We start from the raw sequence: 19,883 nt of genomic DNA, 5'->3' as shown, positions 1-19,883 counted from the left end.
ACAGTATAGTAACTAACAGTTTATTAACGGTCTCAGACCCCTGGGTGCGCTGCAGGGTTCGCGCCAGCTGTGCACCCACATCATGTGATATTATTGAACACAGCAGCACTAACTAACCGGAGAGTCACTATTAGGATCAGTGTGTGCGACAAAAACAAATCATTTCAAAAGCACGATCAAAAATCCCTGAAGTGAGTCAGATAGCCGGTCTTCTACTTCACACATCGGCCATATTAAGGCTCTCTTTGGGGCTTGTTTTTAGTAACTGTCGGTGTTCCTTCCCCATCCAACTTCTGGCTAACTATGTGAGCGCATGCTAGCTCGAATGTACCAGCATTCACCCATGCTGAGGCTGGGACACAGCAGTAGCGGAGCCACTGAGCCGACGGTCATTTCCGACAGCCCCGTATGGATTTGACGTCGGCATACATTGCTGCTTGATGTTTTACGAAAGGCCGATTAAAGGTGATTTGGAAGATGGGGGAGCCTTGTGACTTTAAACACTTCGTAAAGTGAGTATCTTGTGAACTAGTGATGTTTACTGAGGGTTGCGTTAATTCTGTTCAAATCTTACTACAAAACAAAACACCAGCGCTAGCATGCTAGTAATGCCGGTTGATTCTAGGTCCATTGTATTTTAAAATAGAAATATATACGTCTTGTCCTTAAGATAAGTAACTAGCGCGCACTGTCGAGAGCCGTCTATTACTCTAGCTTCACACGCAGGATAAATAAAAGATCGATAAGTAAATCAAGTTAACAACACTCACATTAGCCTCCTGGCTGCTAGTTACAGTGTAGCTAACACAGCTAGTGTTAGCTGTTGATGCTACTGGAGTTCCTGTGCTAGCCCTCTTTATTTACGGTTGCAAATTCGATTGTTTACCTTTAACATGCAGCCAAAATACGGTAAACGCAACACGCATCACATTTACAAGGGAAAAAATAGTGGCTAGACAATATCATCCCCTAAACCTTATGTTATAGTTAGAACAAGGGCTAACGCTATCTTTAAAGATGGCTCACGAAAGCTCTCTTTGCTAGCTTGCCTAAGTTAGCTTAGCAGGTTTTGTTTTTAAATAAAATGGCATCACAGTCGAATAGCTAGTTTAATGCAGGATTGTCTGCCTACACAGCAGCTGCATGTTCGGTTTGTTCGGAAATCTTGATAAAACGTTTAAACAAATCAATAGGTGTGTAACACATCCTCTGTTCTTATGCACAGTGGGTATATTCTTGTTTTAAAGGCCATGTTTGGCTATATACACTCCTCCTGCACAGGCAGTGCTTCAGTTAGTTTCCCTGTTGACTTGAATAACGTATGGTTCATTCAACTGTCGACGTGGTCATTATTTTCTTGTCCTTAAGCCATTTGTATGCTTTCATGTGTTTAGTCATGATTATCTCTGCTCCCTCTGCATCCATGTTTTTTATTTATCTTCGAGTCATGATACTATTTATAAACCATGGGTTAGTGTAACCTTTTATCTGCTTATTGCCAACTAAAGGTAACAATGCAATAACAACCCAATTAAACTGAAAAGGGGGAAACTAGTGCCTGAAAGGAGGAAGATAAACATATTAAGCCATACAGCCACATTGCAAGGACAGATAACAACACCAGAAAGGGATGCTCACAGAAGTCAACGGCTGAATGCATGTGCCACCTTTTCTTGTTGTGGTGGTGTGCATACTGTATGTATAATATGCCTTGTACAAAACCAGGAACCTTGCTGTATATTTGTTGGATGACCATTTCACATGTGGTATGTTGTGAAAACTGAGTGAAAGATTAGCTTTAAGCTGTTACAAACAGCAGAGACTTGGTTCATTACAGCAGTGTGTGTCTTTTTGTCAGGTGTGGCGTCACAGTGGAGGGCTCACTTCTCTGATTTGGATTATTCTTGGCCAGCAGCTTCTTCAGGCCCACTAATCCTAGACGAGTTTCTCGATGGACACTCTGCTCAAGTCAGAGATAAGGTATCAGACAAAACAAATTCTATTCTATTTCGCTTCTGCCTGTGCAGATCTTTATGACTGTACTGTTAAAACATATTGGCTTCAAGGTCATCCTGTACCAGAGGCCCTGTCATTATTTCTATGCTCAATTAATATAACATCTGGGAACATCTTCACCGTTAAACATGTAGTTATTTTTTTTTAAATGCATATCATATAATGTTTATAGAATATTTACATGTTTTTCGGTTAATTCTTTAGTCCAGGTAGTCCAGTCATGCTTTATTTGAAAGCTGCTTGTTATAGCTGTCTACACAATCTAATTCAATGTCACTACAAACGTGTCTCATTTTGAAGGTCACAGGAAAAAAAAGAAAAAAATTAAATCCTTGAGGATATAAATGACCCAATTATTGTCCAGCACCCATGTTCTACCTACCCCAAGGAAAAGAGGCTTTTTAAATAGAACAAAAAGGGGAACAAGAAGCCACTTATTTCCATCAGTCAGTTTGCATTTTGAACACTGCTTTGCTTAGTGTGATTTGTTTGTTTTGTAACAACTGTTGGTATTCGCAGCAGTGTCAGGTTATATAATGTCGGAGGCCCTTTACTTCAGCTCAATTCAATATAAAATATATACTCTATAAAGCATAATGCCCATATTGCAAGTCAGTAATTTGACAGCTGGCTTTGCAATATTTCCTGGCTTGCTGTTTGTTGTTCCAACCCATAAGTTGATTGAGAGTGGTGGATGGTGGCTGAATATCCTTCAGTGTCTGTGCATGGGCTGGCTGAGGAGCACGTAGAGTATGTGGGTCAGAAGGTAGCCTTATGTGGCTTGTCCAGTTATACAGATTGTTTGTGTTCTATATGCCTGTGACCAAGGTATGAAATTATTTCCATCATGGTCTTCGTACTTGTCTAGTGTGCAAAGTGAAACACACATTTTGTTGCAAAGCTACATCTCGTTAACATTTATATATTTGTGTTTGACAAGAGTGGATTTGTAAATTAAGCAGGATATGAAAAATGCAGTCCCGGACCATTTGTATCGTTAGAGAAGTCACATTGACCACACATTTATTGTTTGAAAAATGTCTGTACAACATGCAAGTACAGAAAAAAACATTTTTCCATGATGGCACATTTTTAGCATGTTTTCCTCCTAAATGAGGATCCTGTTGGTAGTTTACATGTTTGAACAGGTGGCTTTCAGTGATTCACATTTCCTCTGCACCAAAACCATGCATAACTAATAAGGATGATATATATGTAACTCAGTAGAACTGGACAGTTATAGCCAAAACTAGTCAGTTTAATACAGCAGAAATGTTGCTCTGTGATCATTTAGAAAAATATTTCATCAAATGCTTCATGACAGACCAGAGTATAAACATACTGTACAAAATACACACACACACACTATATAAACTATGAAATTGGTATCTCTAACCAGGCAGTTTAAATTGTTACAGTTCTGAAAAAAAGATGTGTAATTATTAATTATTGAATCAAATATCTCTTTTGTTTGCATTTGCAAATCAATATTATTTATTGATAACAAGATCACATTTCTATATTTATTCTGAAGTTACTATTCTTTCAGGTTTCTGGTGTCAGTGGCCCATGGTCAGTGTAAAACTTTGAGGAAATCCTGTATATGACATCTGTAGGTCAGTGAACCCGTTAGCCTCAGGAATACTTCCAGTAATTTACCAGCCTTTCAAATCCATTACTTCCTGTCACTGCACCAAGGTGAGAATGTAGCCTCAACACATACTATTATGTAACACCATTGGGTTGGCTGGGGTTCTCTAACATGTCAGTCATTCCTCCTATTCTCCACACTTCACTGTATTTAAATTACTGAAATGGTTTATTATAGGACTTAAAATCTATTGTATGTGTAATTTCTTTGCCTAAACTTGGAGACTAATCACATTTTACACTTTCTTCGTTAAATATAAAAATGTAAGAAAACACAGTTAAGTTAAAAGTGAAAGTCTACACTGTAAATTGCCTTCTTCACACTGGGTATTAAATGTTCAAAATCTACATGGATACCAAGAGAGTATTGATTTTTCTGGATTCTATTCCTCCTGACCATCTTAAAGTGTTTGCATGTAGTGTTGTATGTAGTATGTAAACTAATTTCTATCATTTTTCCTTTCATGTCCCCTTGATGTTCTTATGTATCCACAGAGAAAAAGGGAGTGGTGCATCGGTAAGTTAACTGCAAGCTGCTGAGTGTAAATATTTCCTCTCTTTTGAGTTTTTTAGCCACCTCTTATTTGATTTTGAGATGTTGAATGTGCTCATGTGTAGTTTCTCTTCTACTGCAGGTAACAGTGGAAGGCCTGTCCAAGGCAGCTCTCATCAAAAGCCTGTCTCCTAGAGTCATGCTGTCCAACCATCTCTTGCCTAAAGGGACCAAAATGAAGGTCAACCTAGAGGATCAGGGTCGCCAGAAAGTGTCCTTCAGCTTCGCGCAGACAAAGAAGCCACTGCAAAGTCCGTTCTTCATCCCTGCCAGTCCTGACAAGACAGCTGCCGAACCTCATGCTGCCGTGTCCCAGTCGACCTCGGACAAAGCAGGAAAGGGTACAGACACAAAAACTGAGCAAAAGCAGACACCAGTGGTGCCAGTGTCAAAAGAAGAAACTCCTTCTCAAACGCCAGTCTCCCCAGCCACAAAACTGAAAACGGACTTGGCAAAGATACATTTCAAGAAGCAAATTCTTAGTGTTTCTGTGACTGAAGAGAAACCAATGCCTGTTGCATCAGAAGAGTCACACACCTCTGAATCACAGGTTTTGCAGAATTCAGCAAGTAAGAATGAAGGTGAATTCCCAGCACCCCAGCCTCAGAATGCCATCAGTGTCTGCCCCTCTGAAAACCCTTGCATTGAAACCTCTGAAACAAGAGTAACCCCAAGCCTCAAGAAGCCAGCTCCTTCCTCAGGAAAAGATGGAGAGAGTTCCAGCAGTACTGAGCAGGATAAGGCATACAGAAGGAAAAACAGGCCACAATCGGATAGTGCTCCTCATGGCTCAGAATCTGATGGAGATTCAGCCCACATGTCTTCCAGCCGCAAATCAGTTGATTCCAAAAATAAAGCAAGCTCTGACAGCAGAAGCAAAGACATAAAAAGGTCCGGCTCTGGTTCACGTGCAGAGGAAAAAAGTTCTTCTAGGCGCTCAGAAAATCATGAAAGGTCTTCAAGTTACTCTAAGTCTGACTATGATTCTAGATACACATCCTCGCGTTCATCTCGATCAGACAAGGATCGTAGAAGGTCGAAGTCTAGATCACGGTCTCGATCAAGAGGGTCTCGGACAAGTTCGTCACACTCCAGGTCAGAGAGATCGAGAGGGGACAGGGGATCACGATCTGAAAGGTCATACTATCATGATTCTGATCGGAGGTCACACAGGACGTCTCCACGAAGAGAGAGAAGGCGCTCTCGTACTGACAAAACTCGGGATAGTTCTGATTCAGAGGATGACCATAGGAAAATAAGGACGAGGACAAACGACTCCAGTAGGTCTTCCAACCACTCGAGCTCACATAAAGACTCAAAATCATCTTCCTACTCAAAATCTGAGAAAGCCACTAAGTCTGTAGATTCTCCACACTCTTCTGAGTTGGATAAAAGGACACAATCATCAAAGTCTGAAAGGACTTCAAAGCGATTACCAGACTCTGATTCCCAGCGCAAATGTTCTCCTGATCTGGACTCTAGCTATCGTAAATCTAGCAGCTACCACAAGTCAGAGACCAATAACAAATCATTTTCCAGCATTCATACCCACTCTCAAACACATGAAAAACGCCACAAAAGCAGCTCTAGTGACTCTGACACAGATTATAAGGGAAAATCTCAGCCCTTGGAGAGCTGTAAAAACTCTCAAATGAAATCTAGTAGGCCGGAGTCAACAACTTCGAGATCTCCTGTGAAATCCCCTGGACATGATAGACAATCAAATGATGTGTTTCATAGCTCTAGCAAAGCACCATCATGTGCGGACCCCACAGAACTGTGTTCTCAGAGTGAGACAGACAAATCTGAATCACCACGAATGATTAATGATAATGGGAAGGGTAATCAGGATGTTAAGGAAATCGACTCATACTCTAATAATAGTTTGAAAGAACTGCCATCCAAAACAGAGAAAGAAACAAAAACAGGTGTGGAAACTGAAAGCATAAATGCTTCAGCTGTAACCGCCAGTGAAAGCCAACAACATGCAAATATGTTCTCAGAAAACGATAATTTGACGTGTAGCCTTCCCTTTAATAATGAACATGTGACCTTAAATGCAGCTGTCGTAGATTCATGCAGTAGTAGTGATAGCATAATGTGCAACCAGGATGAGATGAAATTATCTGACAGTTTACCTGAGCCAAAGTCCTTACTTGATACAGTGGATACAAATTTAACACAAGATGTCCAGCAAAACACTAAACCAGAGGCAGCTGAGCTAAACAAAGTTTTGATAGTCAACCAGCAGTCTGACACAAGTGTACTGCTCAAATCTGACTCATTATGTCCTGAATCTGAAAACCTCCAGATGCAGGAGCTGCCAATTTCAGACACTGTTAAAAAGAGTGGCTGCACTTCCAGGAAGTCCAGGTGGGACATTGTTGGGCAGGACAGCTCAGAGAGCAATAATTCACAGAGGGGCGTTTATGCAGAGAGTAAGCCTACTGTTAAAAGGGTGATCTCTGTCAAACAAATTGAGTTTTCTAAAGATAATAGCCAACAAGACTCAGACATTTTAGATGGTATTCAGCAAGAAACTGTAACACATTCCAAACAGGTAAAACAGACTGACATCTCCAAACAGGAAGTTGGCTCAGACAGCGCATCCATGACTTATAGATACAAAGACCAAAGTGAGCCTTCACAAGCCAGCACCAGCATTGACCACTGTGACTTAAAACCAATCGCTTCTCTAAAACCAAACACAGAAGAGCCTGTGCACATAAGTGATGCATCACAAATCAGCTCAGCTGCAAAGACAGAGAGCTGGAATGGTGACAACTGTGAAAGCAAGTCCAGGGACAGAACTCACAAGAACAGATGGAGTAAAATAACATCACCTAATCAGGATGTGTCAGAAGGACAGAGTGAGGCCAGTGACAGTGACAACTCAGAGTATGACTCTGATTGTGGTGAAGCTATAAAGCAGTTGTATTCTGTAGTGGTGGTGCCAAAGAACTCTTCCCTAACTATGAATGCAGAGGACAGAGAGCAGCATGGTGCTCTTATGGCAGCTGATCAAGTAGGCCCACAGACAGGTTTAACAAGTGATGCATTCATTAGCAGTGTCATGTGTCAGTCCCAGAGCAATATGATTGATAGCACCAGTCATTCAGAAGGTTCCATGTCCATCGGTGCCCAGCCATGTATAGCTGGTCATAGTAGTGTCCATGGAAGTTCCACAGACTTTCCCCACACACTTGATAATTCCAGACAGAGTGAGCAGGGGCACAAACAACCTGATATCACTAGTCAAGGTGATCGGATGTGCTCAAATTATCTACGTGATGACTTCTCCAGTGTTAACAACCTCAGTGGAAAGAATGGATTTAACCTCGGTTGGGATATTTCACAACTAGAACAACCCAGTAGTACATACCAGCAGCCTGATAGCAGCCACGGGCCTCACTTCAACACTAAACTGACAGACACCTTTTCCACAGGGCATGAGCAAAGGCTGAATATTGCCTCCTCTGCCCACCAATCCACACACATGCAGGCTAGCAGAAAACCCTACCTCCATGCACTTGAACCTCTTCAGGATCCTTCGGGAGAAATCCATCCCGACTCTCTCACGAATGACAATGATGACTACAGTGGAGATAAATCTTCAAGTCTTAGTAAAACCACTGTTGAATGCAGTGGAAATAACACTCCAGGGTCTTCAAATTTTGTCCAAGGTCATGAAATAAGCAGCAACAGCAGGGGCTCTGCTGTACCCGATCCCCCTAGAGAAGACAGCTTTAGACCCCACCGAGGCAGGGGCCCACCCAAGAAAAGGCGTCCAGAGATTGAGTCAGATTCAGACAATGAGGCTGAGGCTGGGCCTGCAGGCAAAAAAGATCGCCGGGACACAGATGTCTCTAAGGAAGCTCTTGTGAAGGCTGAGGTGCAGTTTCCATCACTTAACCTGCGGGACTTTCAAGATGCCAACAAGTGGAAAGACTTTTCCAGGTCAAAAAAGATGCCCCCTTACTTCGACTTGATTGAGGAGAATCTGTATCTGACAGAGAGGTAAGAAATTGTAGTTGAGCCTGATTGACAAAGCACTCACATTAGCTACTTTCAGTTCAACTTGGGTGTTCTGTCTGTCTTGCAGAAAGAAAAGCAAGTCTCACAGAGATATCAAGAGGATGCAATGTGAGTGCCCAGTGCTGTCAAGAGAGGATCGTGCTCGGGGTGTATTTGCATGTGGGGAGGACTGTTTAAACCGGCTGCTGATGATTGAGTGGTAAGTTAATTATTGTATAGTATGGACAAACTCAGCTTAAGTAGTCATTGCATTGAAAACCCCGTAGACAAACACTGACTTTGTGTTTATTGCTGGTGTTTCTTCATAGCTCGTCACGGTGCCTGAATGGAGTCTACTGCTCTAATCGTCGCTTTCAGATGAAGCAACATGCAGACTTTGAGGTTATCCTCACAGAAGACAAGGGCTGGGGACTGCGGGCAGCAAAAGACTTGGCTTCGTAAGTCTCCTAAAATGATCAAACCTTCAAATAGCACCAAATATGGTTCTCCCTACTCTGTTGGATTGCATAGGTGAAGGTATTTTAATTTTACAGTTTAGATGAAACAAAATGGTCAGTTGTGACAATGGCATCCTTTACAATTTATTGTGAGGACAGTGTAACCTTAATGTTGGTCTTCAGATATGTTTTGTTTAAAACCTGTTGGTTTTTTGTTGCTATTCCAGAAACACTTTTGTACTGGAATATTGTGGTGAGGTGTTGGACCACAAGGAATTTAAAACGAGAGTGAAAGAATATGCTCGAAATAAGAACATCCACTACTATTTTATGTCTCTGAAGAATAATGAGGTAAGTAATGATGACTGAATTAATGATTTAAGTGAGGTTGGATTTAGTAATGATTTTAAAATATTTGTTGTTTTATCTCTTTAGATCATTGATGCTACACTGAAGGGTAATTGTTCTCGCTTCATGAACCACAGCTGTGAGCCCAATTGTGAGACGCAAAAGGTACAGTGGAAGAAGAAGGCATTTTTAAGTGTAGTCTTTCACATTATTTTGATGACTCAACTATTTTCTCTTGCTTTAGTGGACTGTCAATGGGCAGCTTCGAGTCGGGTTCTTCACCACCAAGGCTGTCACTGCGGGGACTGAACTGACATTTGACTACCAGTTTCAGAGATATGGGTACTGCTTCTGTGCATTTATTTTATTATGTCTGTTTTTTTTGTTGCACATCTACACACATATCTATAGATCAATGTGGAAAACTGTCTTGTCTTGTCTGTCTTGTCCTGTGCTGCAGGAAGGAAGCCCAGAAGTGCTTCTGTGGAGCACCCAGCTGCAGAGGCTTCCTTGGTGGGGAGAACAGGGTTAGTGTTAGAGCAGCTGGAGGGAAGATGAAGAAAGACCGCAGTCGAAAGAATGCCCTCACCACGGTCAGTTAAAAGCATTTCATATTTTTGGCAGAGTAAAAATGTGCTCTATCATTTCCCTTTGTCTGGTTTTTTGACTGGCTAAGTGACCTTCAGGATTTGCTAAGTGGAAAACTAGGGTTGTGCTCTGCCAGTTCTGCATGTAATGGTTGTTAGTTCCCCCTCTTTTGCTTTTAATACTAACAATTTTGTTTTACAATTTATTTTATGAAATAAAAAATGATGTTTAAATTAAGCACATTTCATTGACAATCACTAATTCAGTGAACAGAATTATTTAATAACATGGCTGACCCCTTGGTATATAATACATAAACAGCCAGCATGATTGTTACTGACTTTTAATTTATCTAGATTTTTGGTATTGAGCTTACATTTGCCTAATAACCTCTGCAAATGTAGGAACTTATGTGCCATTACTGTTTCTTTTATAATGTTAGTATTAAATTGTACTTCTAGCTAGAATGTATATTCACTTTTGTATTGTCTTTTCACAGGTTGATGAGGAACTGGATGCATTACTAGAAAATGGAGAAGGCCTATATGATGAGAAACAGGTGGTGTCTATTTGCAGACTAATGGTCCGAGTGGAAACAATGGAGCAGAAACTCCTCTGTCTCAAGCTTATACAGGTATGGCCGGAGCAGCTGAACGCTGCTTTGTTTTTATTGTTAGTATACGTTATTATTGTTTCCCGTTTATAACACATTATGTTTATATCGCAAAGGACACTCAAAATCCATCATGCCTGAAGCAGTTCCTAGACCATCATGGGTTGTCTTTGTTATGGATCTTCATGGTGGAACTTTCTGAAGCTAAAGGCAACAGTGCCAATAACATTAAACTGCAATCAGAGGTAAGATATACTAAGTAACTGCTAAATATAAAATCACAGCTACCTGTTTATTGAACTTTAATCCCTGATCATCTATTTTATCTGCAGATTATGAAGACACTAGCTGTGCTGCCTATCTCAACTAAGAACATGCTGGAGGAAAGCAAAGTCCTTACCTTAATCCAGCGATGGTCCCAGACCAAAACTCTTCCTCAGCAGGTTGAAATGGATGGATACTCCAGTGAGAACACATCTCGTGCCCAAACACCTCTCAACACTCCCGAAAGCTCCTCCACCAAACTGGGACCAGAATTGGACAATGACATCCCCAAACCTGCTGTGTACCGGCGCCTTAAAATCATCAGTGAAAACAGCCTGGACAGTGCTCTCTCTGATGCTAGCAAAGCATCTGATGGGAAGGAGGAAGAGGAGGAGGATGAAGACGAGGAAGAAGATGAAAACTCACATGCAGGAATCTCTGAAGAAAAACATCTTAAGGCAGACCCACTGAGTGAAGCTGCTGATCCACCAAAAGAGGAGGAATCAGCGAAGGAGGTCATAATAGAAAAACCAGAGGAGGCAGCTATGAGTTCATGCAGTCAGCAGCAGTCTCAGCCTGAAGAGGTGACAGTCAAGAGTGAGTTTGATGAAGAGAGTAAGGACACTGAGATGAAAGAAGACACACGTGAGGGTCAGGCTGCTGAACCTGAGGTGCCAAAAGAGCCTAGTGAAGAACAGGAAAGTGTTGAGAAGCAGAACAGCCAGGAATTGTCAGAAAAGGATGAACTTGGAGGAGACCAGCCCACTGCTCCTGTCCCTGAGCCAGAGTGTCAAACTAACAAAACAGATGTCACAGATCCTCCACCTGAGCAGCCTGCAGACATTATGGAAGCCCAGGGTGAGGCACAAGAGGCCGAGAAACCTCCTGCTAGCAGTGAGCCACAACCTGGGGAATCTACTGATGCCCCTCCAAACTCTGAGACCCCAGACCTCTGTATGACCTCTGAGGTCACAGCCACTCCTGTGGATCCGTCAGTGATTGGAACACCCTCTCAGGATGAGGAGGAGGGTGTCTCCGATGTGGAAAGTGAAAGGAGTCAAGAGCCACAACTCGGTGTGTTGGACATTAGTGGAATGGCTGCCAGGCTTCTGGAGAGCTGGAAGGATCTGAAGGTGTGTTAAAACAGAGCCACCTTTTAAGGCAATATAATGTGCAAAAATAATTGATCCTGCACCTGTGATTTTGTGTTCCCAAGTCAAATATGTGCTTGTCCTTTCAGGAGGTGTACAGGATACCAAAGAAGAGTCAGGTGGAAAAGGAAACAAGTGGTAAAGTCATCGTAATGCTTATTTTTTAGCTTAAATCTTTATGTCATTTTGACTAATAAGCTTTTCTGGCAGATCGTAGCCGAGATCGAGACACACGCACCGCATCTGGCAGCCGTGAACGTGAAAGAGAGCGAGAGAAGGAGAGGGAACGTGACAGAGACCGTGATTATGACAGAGACCGGGATAGAGAATGGGACAGGGACAGAGACCGGGAACGTGATCGGGATCGGGATCGTGATCGTGATCGTGACCGTGAGCGGGCATCTGACAAAACTCCTCGCAGCTCTGAGCGCAGAAGGAGACGCTCCCTATCTCCTCCATCATCGTATGAGAGGAGCAGCCGACGTACCGATGAACGGTAGTTATTCCTGCGATTTGTGTGTCACCTTACAGTGTGTACATTAGTAAAGCTGTCCATCATAACAAATATTTGGCATTCAACAATGACCTTCTCTGATGTTTTAGGTTTGACCCATCTAACAGCAACAAGACACCAAGAGGAGTGGGTGGCAAGGAGCGCAACAAGCTGTCCACAGAGGAGCGTAGAAAGCTGTTCGAACAGGAGGTGGCTCAGAGGGAAGCCCAAAAGCAGCAACAGCTACAGCAGCAGCAGCAGCAGCAGCTGCAGACCCTGGCTTATGACCCTGCTCTGGCTTATGCTTCCAGCCCTGGCTTTATCACCTATCCACCTGGATATCCCATCCAGACTTTTGTTGATCCCACCAACCCCAATGCAGGCAAAGTCCTTCTTCCTACCCCTGCAGTTGAGCCCAGCCTCAATTATGAACAGACTCCTCCTCAGCATCTCATTTCAGACTTGGGCATTCCCTCTCCATCCTCCACCTCCCAGGCCACTCCAGTCTCCAATCTCTCTGGGCACATCACTACCCCCAGCGTTGCCACTGACACCCACCAGCAGTACGCCCAGCCAAATGTAGCAACCCAGGATGCAGGAGTAGCTGTCCTCTCTGTACAAGCCCAGGCAGCCCCTCAGGTGCAGGGCCAGCAGAGCTACACCAGGTTCTGGGATCCCACCACACAGCAGGCAGTGACTGTGCAGACACAGCCTGCACAGCAGTATGCCACAGCCCCAGGACAGGCTCAGACACAGACGGCAATTTATTACCAGGGCCAGCCCTGCCAAACTATCTACAGCATCCCTGCTGCCTACACTCAAACCAACACTCCCGTCATACAGGTAGGAGTTTTCACACTCTGCTTTCACATGTGCTGGTATTTTTATTTGTGTATTATTGCTAATGTTGCAAAATTTCAACACAAAGTTTCCGTATTTTGTAGAACACCATGCAGAACACCTACCCACACACAGCTATTTAAAAAAAGTTCTAAATGTGTGTCTTATTCAGTCTGACTGTACTTTATCTCTGAAGGCTTACACTGAGCCCACAGCCAGCTACCTGCAAGGTCAACCAGTGTATCCTGGTCATCAGCAGGGAGTGGTGGTGCAGCAGGGAGGCACTGTCACCACCATCGTCACATCCCAAACTGTCCAGCAGGTAACAGACACACACTATACAACTTATGAAATGTGCCTAGGATGAAGGAATAACAAACCCATCTATAAAGGTGGTTTTATTGCATAGTGTTTAGATTTCAGTCTGCTTTCTGAGGCAACCTTCTGTCTCTGCGTGACCACAAGGGGGTAGTATACATCTGACTTATGTCAAAGATTATGTCCTGCAAAGACAAAATTCCCCAAGACAGGATGTGGGTTGGCTACATTTGTAGATAGAAGTCTCTTATGTTTTAAAACTACAGTTCTCAATCAAAGCAGAATTTACTGTCATTTGAAGTGGTGATAATGTAAATGTTCAAATGTGCAGTGGTTATTCTGCAGATAAGAAATAAAAGGGGAAAAAACTTTTCTTTAAGGTGAATTGCAAGACAAATTTGCTATGAATTGCTACAAGACCTACTCTAAGCAGCATTATGTTCCTGCTAATATTGGGAACTCCATGGAACTGTAGTAATCGCTCCTGGATGTGGATAATTTGCCACATATTGAACAAAACGATAGGCTGAATGATGGAGCCATGGAAAATTTGAAATCATGTTCAAGCTGACCTCCAACATCAAGGCAAGTTGTCTGGTCTGCATGATGCCGGGCCCTATGGTAAAAGAGCCAGGAAGATTCCACTTTCAAAAGTGAAACCTAACACATAACAACAATATAATGAGTTAAAGATCCGAAATAGCATGTCTGTACTGTTAAACATAAAGAATAAAGGGGACTTTATAGCGCCGCCCTGTCCCCTCAGCAACTCGGGCGCCTGAGAAAGCTTTCAAGAACAAAACAGAAACTTTAGACTAGAAGGGTAACCATTCGGACACTTTAAGGAAGAGGAGCTCTGAACAAAGTAACAGCCACAATGTTATTAGAGCCTCTTATGTGGCAGATGTCCAAACAGTAGAGGTCCCAGGTTCAGATCCCGGGCGAGCCCCCACTAGTCACACCCCAGCTCAAAGGCTGTAGCCAAGAATGGGAGCAGAGAGAGGAGGCTAAGTCCAAATCAAACTAAATTTATTAGAAAACATAACAAACCGCTAAACAATAGATAACAATCAGTGTCAGTATCAGTAGTGTATGTGTGAAAGGATGCGCAACAAAAAAAAAAAAAAAACAAGCAAACTTAAACAGAAGAGCCAGCTGCACGTGTGGACAGACGGAGGAGAGAGTGAACTAAGGGCCACAGGCCTTTTCATGGCACTGGCCGGGCCCAGGTGCAGCTCACCAGCTAAGGAAGACCCCTGCAAGACAGAACACAGACAGCACCACAGCACAGCTGGTGGTGCGGAAGGGTTGTCACAGATGTCAGTTGCTTTTGTGGGTTTTAACTTCTGTAGGTAAATTAAGCTGCATTGCTGATATATTTTTTATATCCTTCTCCTTCAGGAAATGATTGTACCCAACAATGTGATAGACCTGCCTCCTCCCTCTCCCCCTAAACCCAAAACTATCGTCCTACCTCCCAACTGGAAAGTGGCTCGAGACCCTGAAGGCAAGATCTACTACTACCATATTGTCACAAGGTTAGTATGGCTGTTTGTGTGTGTTTGCAGCTCCAGAAAGTCACTGATGTTTCACAATCTCAACCTTATTTGTCCTTAGGCAAACACAGTGGGACCCACCAACCTGGGAAGGAAGCAGTGACAACACTAGTGTGGACCATGAATCTGAGATGGACCTGGGAACACCCACCTATGATGAGAATCCTTCCAAGGTTGGCTTTGATTACTGTCTAAAGCAAGTGTAACTGTTGTGCACTGTGAGTGGACAACAGCATCTGTGTCAGAGTAAAAAGTAAAATCTGCATTTCTTCACGTTTACAATGAGGAACAATACCCTTCGGGCTTTTGTTTGCACTTGTAGGAACAACGTGATTGTAGTGTTTGTTCTTTGAGGTAATTGAAGATGCTGCACCAGTGATTACTTTCAGCTGTTTCTTATAGCGAAAAAATTAAAACCTTCAGCACAGTACCAGATTCAGTCAAGACTGCTCCTCACAAAATGGCTTCATCACTATCCACATAGATTTGAAGAGTGCACCCACTCACCCCACCCCCTGCTCAGCTGTCTGTCCCTTAGCCTCAAGGCCGTAAGGGGAAGGGAGGGTGAAGCTCATCTCTTCCTCTGTCTCAGTTGTTTTCCCCCTTCGTTTTTATCCTGTCTTTGAGGATAATGTAAACCATCTGGACAATCTAGCGTTCATTTATTTGCGGTTTCTTGTTTAGTAGTTTAACTACACAAGTGTCCCTTTGTCTCTCCTAAAAAGATGCAGAGTTTTAAAAAAAGCATCAAAACTGAGATGAAAGATCTGTGTTTTTCATGAAACTGCCAAGAACAGCTACAAGGTCATGGACCATTTCCCAGCATGTGTTTATGTGGTTGTGTCCAGCATCCAGCACTTAAAGCTATGTCCCATGCTTTATACTTGCAAAGCATTCAAGCTTCTTCCGGATGTCCACTACTCTGGTGTTGGTCTCGTCAGTCAGCTGCGTTTGTTGTTTCGGGGTAGACAGGATACTACAACTTTGTGTCAAGTAGCTGGTGAGCAGGTGCTTGTTTGATGGCGCCTTGACCTTAATAGCAACTGTTTTGCTGCTTGTTGCCATGTTTGATTGGGCTGCTGCTGCTTTGTTGACAAGCTGTTTGACACAAGTGGTGATAAAACACTTAGTCCAGGGGTCATGAAGCGTACACATCCTTTCATTGTAGCCGAAAAACAGAATTTACATGGTCAAAATGACAGCTATTAAGCTCCCTCTTCTTGGTGGTAGTTAGGTGGTTGTCTGAGGGTGCCACGTTAAGTCAAGAATGTTGCAGTCTTTCTAATAAAATAAAAACTGGTTTCTTAACCTGCCAGTTAAGTTGAAGTATGGCTGAAAGAAAAAGTCGCAAAATCGTCTCTGTGAAAAACAGAGAAAAGCACATGGCATCAAGAATTGGCTAAGTAGTAAATCTGCCATTGGTTCTTTATGAAATGATATTAGGGCAAATTAGTCTATGGCAGGCCGCCACAGTCTGTATAATTATGGAGAATACTGAGATAGGGTGAGTTTGCATTCATGGATTACTGCACAAAGCATGGCATTGTCCATTTTCTCCGTTCTTCCATATGCAACACACTGGCTAAAATGTTTAATTGATTAAAAGCAGGCTAGGAAGGCAGCTCATTTGTTATACCTAACACTTTATTGTGAAATCGTACTTAACTGTATGGTGTTCACTCTCAAACAAGCCTTTGAATTTAACCACCTATCTCTTTGATGTTACAGTTTTCCACAAAGACCGCTGAAGCAGACACTTCCAGTGAACTGGCTAAAAAAAGTAAAGAGTCATTTCGAAAAGAGGTGAGCCAGAGTCTCTGCACACATTAAAACAGATTATATTCCAAGCCTCTCTACACCTGTACCTTTGTGGAAGGCATAGCCTTCTTTCTGCCCATTACAGTTTTAATAATGTGATTTCTTTGTGTGTTTGTGTGTGTGTTAACCAGATGTCCCAGTTCATAGTGCAATGCTTAAATCCTTACCGGAAGCCAGACTGCAAATCTGGACGCATCAGCAACACGGAAGATTTTAAACACCTGGCAAGAAAGGTAGGATTGAACTGTAAGATGATGAGTCCATAAATCCCTGTGAAGCTTTCAGCCTCTCCTTGGCCTTTGTGTGGTCACAGCACAATGCAAAGTCAGCTTTTAAGTTAAAAGTAACGTTTTCCAGTTTCACCCAAACCAGAACTAAATAGTTGAGCTCCCACAATTTCTGACTCCAGCCAAATGTTTTTGTATTCTGCCTCTAAAAGACACTGTGAACACCACATTGTACATGTAAATTATTATCTCCTGCTCCTTTGTTTTACTCATTCCTTTCAAACCAGCATTTCTTCAAAGGGAAGCATTCTTTCCTCCTGGTGGGTTCATGTATTCTGTATGTGGTAGACATACCAGGCGTCTTTTTGCAATAAACAGAAAGACGAATTGGACTTCACTTCATTTAAAGATTGCGTTTTATTCTCTTAAATTATAAAGGCAAAGTTTTTTTAAAGAGATTACCCATCCAACCACCCTATCACTGCAATGAGACATATACATTGCAATTATATCATGTGCTGTAGTCTGGTGACAGGACACATAACCTGAATCTTTTCTCACCTCTGCTCTTGTAGTTAACTCATGGAGTCATGAATAAGGAATTAAAAGCTTGCAAGAATCCTGAGGACCTTGAGTGCAATGAGAATGTGAAGCACAAGACCAAGGAGTACATCAAGAAGTACATGCAGAGATTTGGCTCTGTGTACAGGCCCAAGGAGGACACGGAGGTGTACTGACCTGTCCGGGCCAAAGGAGAAGCACAGATTTGCCTTTCTACTCACTCCTTCATGTATGAACTGGTCAGCCTGAACAGTGAAGTTGTTTCTTATATATATTTATGTCTAAGAATTGCACTGCTGCCCGAGAAGCTCTCCGGGACCCTGTGAATCTCACAGAAGCCCTACTATAGCGACTGAGTCTGAGACTCGAGCATTGCTGACCAACTCCTGACTCTAGTGCAGTGTACTCGAAGGATGACACTGAGGGGTGCTACAGAAACTAATATTTTCACTGACTGTTTTATTTTTTTTAAGCATTTATTTCTCATTTGTGGCTCTTAAATGTTCAAATGATCAATTCCACATTTTTTCTTATAGCCCCGAATGAGGATTATTGGAAGAAATCAAAGTTTCATTATGTTTCACTGTTTAAAAATGGATGCAGTCCACTCCCAGCCCCAGCACCCCCGCCTGCCTTTTTTTTGTGCACGCCTCAACCCCCCTTCCCCTGCCCTGCCACTGACTATATCTGGTGCTGCTTTTAACTGGGTAGTGGAGGTCCAAGCTTCCACTCCCCAAACCCTGCCTTCTTAACCACAAGACTTTGGAGACTCTGTTGTATTATGAATGCATGATGTAGGTCAGAGGGGTGGAAATCCCTACATTTTAGTTCAAGCAACACGCCCACACTGGGGTGAGCTTTTACCTACAAACACATCGAGGGATCAGCCAACAGGCAGGTTGGCAAAGGGGTTACCGATCAATCGTTTCTTGTCTTTTATGAATATGCGTAATAATGGGAGCAGGGTTTGAATGCTGTGTATGTGTTGTTTAGCTGTGTATCCATTAATTGTCTAAACCCCTTTCCCAACTTGTTTTGCCCTGTTTCCTCTTACTACAGGACGTATACCTAAAAAGTATGCAGGTTGTAGCATTGCAGTTTTAACGGTTTCTAAACATCTTGTGTGTTCTGGATCATTTTTTTTAACCACAGTTGGTCCTATTTAGGTGTTAGACACTTAGATCAGCCTTGCTCCACAAACTGTCACTCATCCATTTCCAAGTGTTTTTTTCCTGGTTGGCAGTAAAACTTTCTTAAGCATTAGGTCATAAATTTCTCCAAATAAATTGCATTAAATCGAGTCCAACATATGTACATTGCTTTATATATAAATATATTGAAGTATAGTTTTTGGGAATGTTTAAAAGAAAAGACACACATCGTGATTAAAAGTGTAAATATTGTGTACATTTACCAAAGCTGTGTCAGGAGGGTAGGGTCATGGAGCACAGTGAGGCCACACATCCTCACCAGCTCAGTCCTCCTGGTGCAGTTCCCACAACAGACTCTCAAACTTTAAGGACCCTGCTGACTCCCTTATTTTATTTCAGTGGCCGGGGAGATATTCACGTTTTTTTTTTTTTGTTATTAATGTTGATGTTTTTGTTATTTTTTTTCTATGTACAAAGTAAGGTTCACCCTACTCGACTGTAAGTATTGTGTAAGCACATTGTCATACCGAGTGTACAAACATTTTAAGATAATAAACCTTTTTGTAAAATTATATCCATTTTTTATACTGGACTGTGACGTTTGGGTTCTCATGAATGAAATAGATCAGATTTCTACATGATTAACAGCTCAGTGCACACCCAGTCCCATTTGTGCAGACACAGATGTTTGGCTGTAGTGAAGGAGTAACAAATTGATGGACTGCCTTCATTAGAGACACATTCAGAGCTCTGACAAGCTAGAGGAACAGGCCCTGCAGAACTTCCCTTCCATTCTTTCTGCCCCCCCCTCCCCCTCCTTTCCAGTGTATGCACATTCCACAGCCCCATGCCTGTGTGCTCCAGACCGCAGTTTAAGCAGTCCCTTCTGGAGTGTGTGACGGCATGTAACACTGCCCTAGGCCATGCAAGATGCCTGCTCCCACTTAGAACTGAAGGCAAAGTGATCATTAACAGATCTGAGACCCAGGGAGAGCAAAAAGGCGAGCAGGATTCAGACTTGGCCCCAGCAAGGGAGGGGGAAAACACTTTCCTTAGTAAGATTTAGGATATTTTCATTTCACCCTCAAATTATTAAATATCCTCATTGATTTTCCTTTAGGGTTTTGGACAGGAAGTGTTTTTCTACAGTAAATTCTTTGAGTTTCCTCACTCGCAATCCATCAAGTGGGTTTTATACTGTAGAAAAATTGACAGACATGGTGTGACGGGGCTGCAGTTGTGAGTTCTGAACATTAAAAACGAC

At 42.5% G+C, this 19,883-nt stretch overlaps 1 protein-coding gene across 3 annotated transcripts; it reads left to right on the top strand.

Moving 5' to 3' along the window:
* Nucleotides 1–129: 129 nt before the first annotated feature.
* Nucleotides 130–19,191, top strand: setd2 (SET domain containing 2, histone lysine methyltransferase). 3 transcript variants are annotated; one of them, XM_028424982.1, is made up of 23 exons: nucleotides 130–512; nucleotides 1,859–1,980; nucleotides 3,566–3,632; nucleotides 4,162–4,183; nucleotides 4,302–8,236; nucleotides 8,322–8,453; nucleotides 8,563–8,691; nucleotides 8,919–9,042; nucleotides 9,127–9,204; nucleotides 9,284–9,381; nucleotides 9,500–9,632; nucleotides 10,127–10,261; nucleotides 10,357–10,485; nucleotides 10,573–11,637; nucleotides 11,745–11,793; nucleotides 11,866–12,151; nucleotides 12,259–12,991; nucleotides 13,185–13,310; nucleotides 14,708–14,844; nucleotides 14,924–15,035; nucleotides 16,591–16,665; nucleotides 16,812–16,913; nucleotides 17,483–19,191. In XM_028424982.1, exons 5-23 carry the CDS (start codon nucleotides 4,359–4,361, stop codon nucleotides 17,642–17,644), a joined length of 7,683 nt encoding a protein of 2,560 aa, XP_028280783.1. In that variant the 5' UTR covers nucleotides 130–512; nucleotides 1,859–1,980; nucleotides 3,566–3,632; nucleotides 4,162–4,183; nucleotides 4,302–4,358; the 3' UTR covers nucleotides 17,645–19,191. The 3 variants fall into 3 exon arrangements, with proteins under 3 accessions (XP_028280783.1, XP_028280782.1, XP_028280781.1); XM_028424981.1 differs by having other exon boundaries at nucleotides 3,566–3,714; XM_028424980.1 differs by lacking the exon at nucleotides 3,566–3,632.
* Nucleotides 19,192–19,883: the final 692 nt, after the last annotated feature.

Source organism: Parambassis ranga, chromosome 16, assembly GCF_900634625.1.
Source record: "Parambassis ranga chromosome 16, fParRan2.1, whole genome shotgun sequence".
NCBI lineage: Eukaryota > Metazoa > Chordata > Actinopteri > Ambassidae > Parambassis > Parambassis ranga.
Note: the sequence above shows the minus strand (reverse complement) of the source record. Positions and strands in the feature narration are given on the sequence as shown.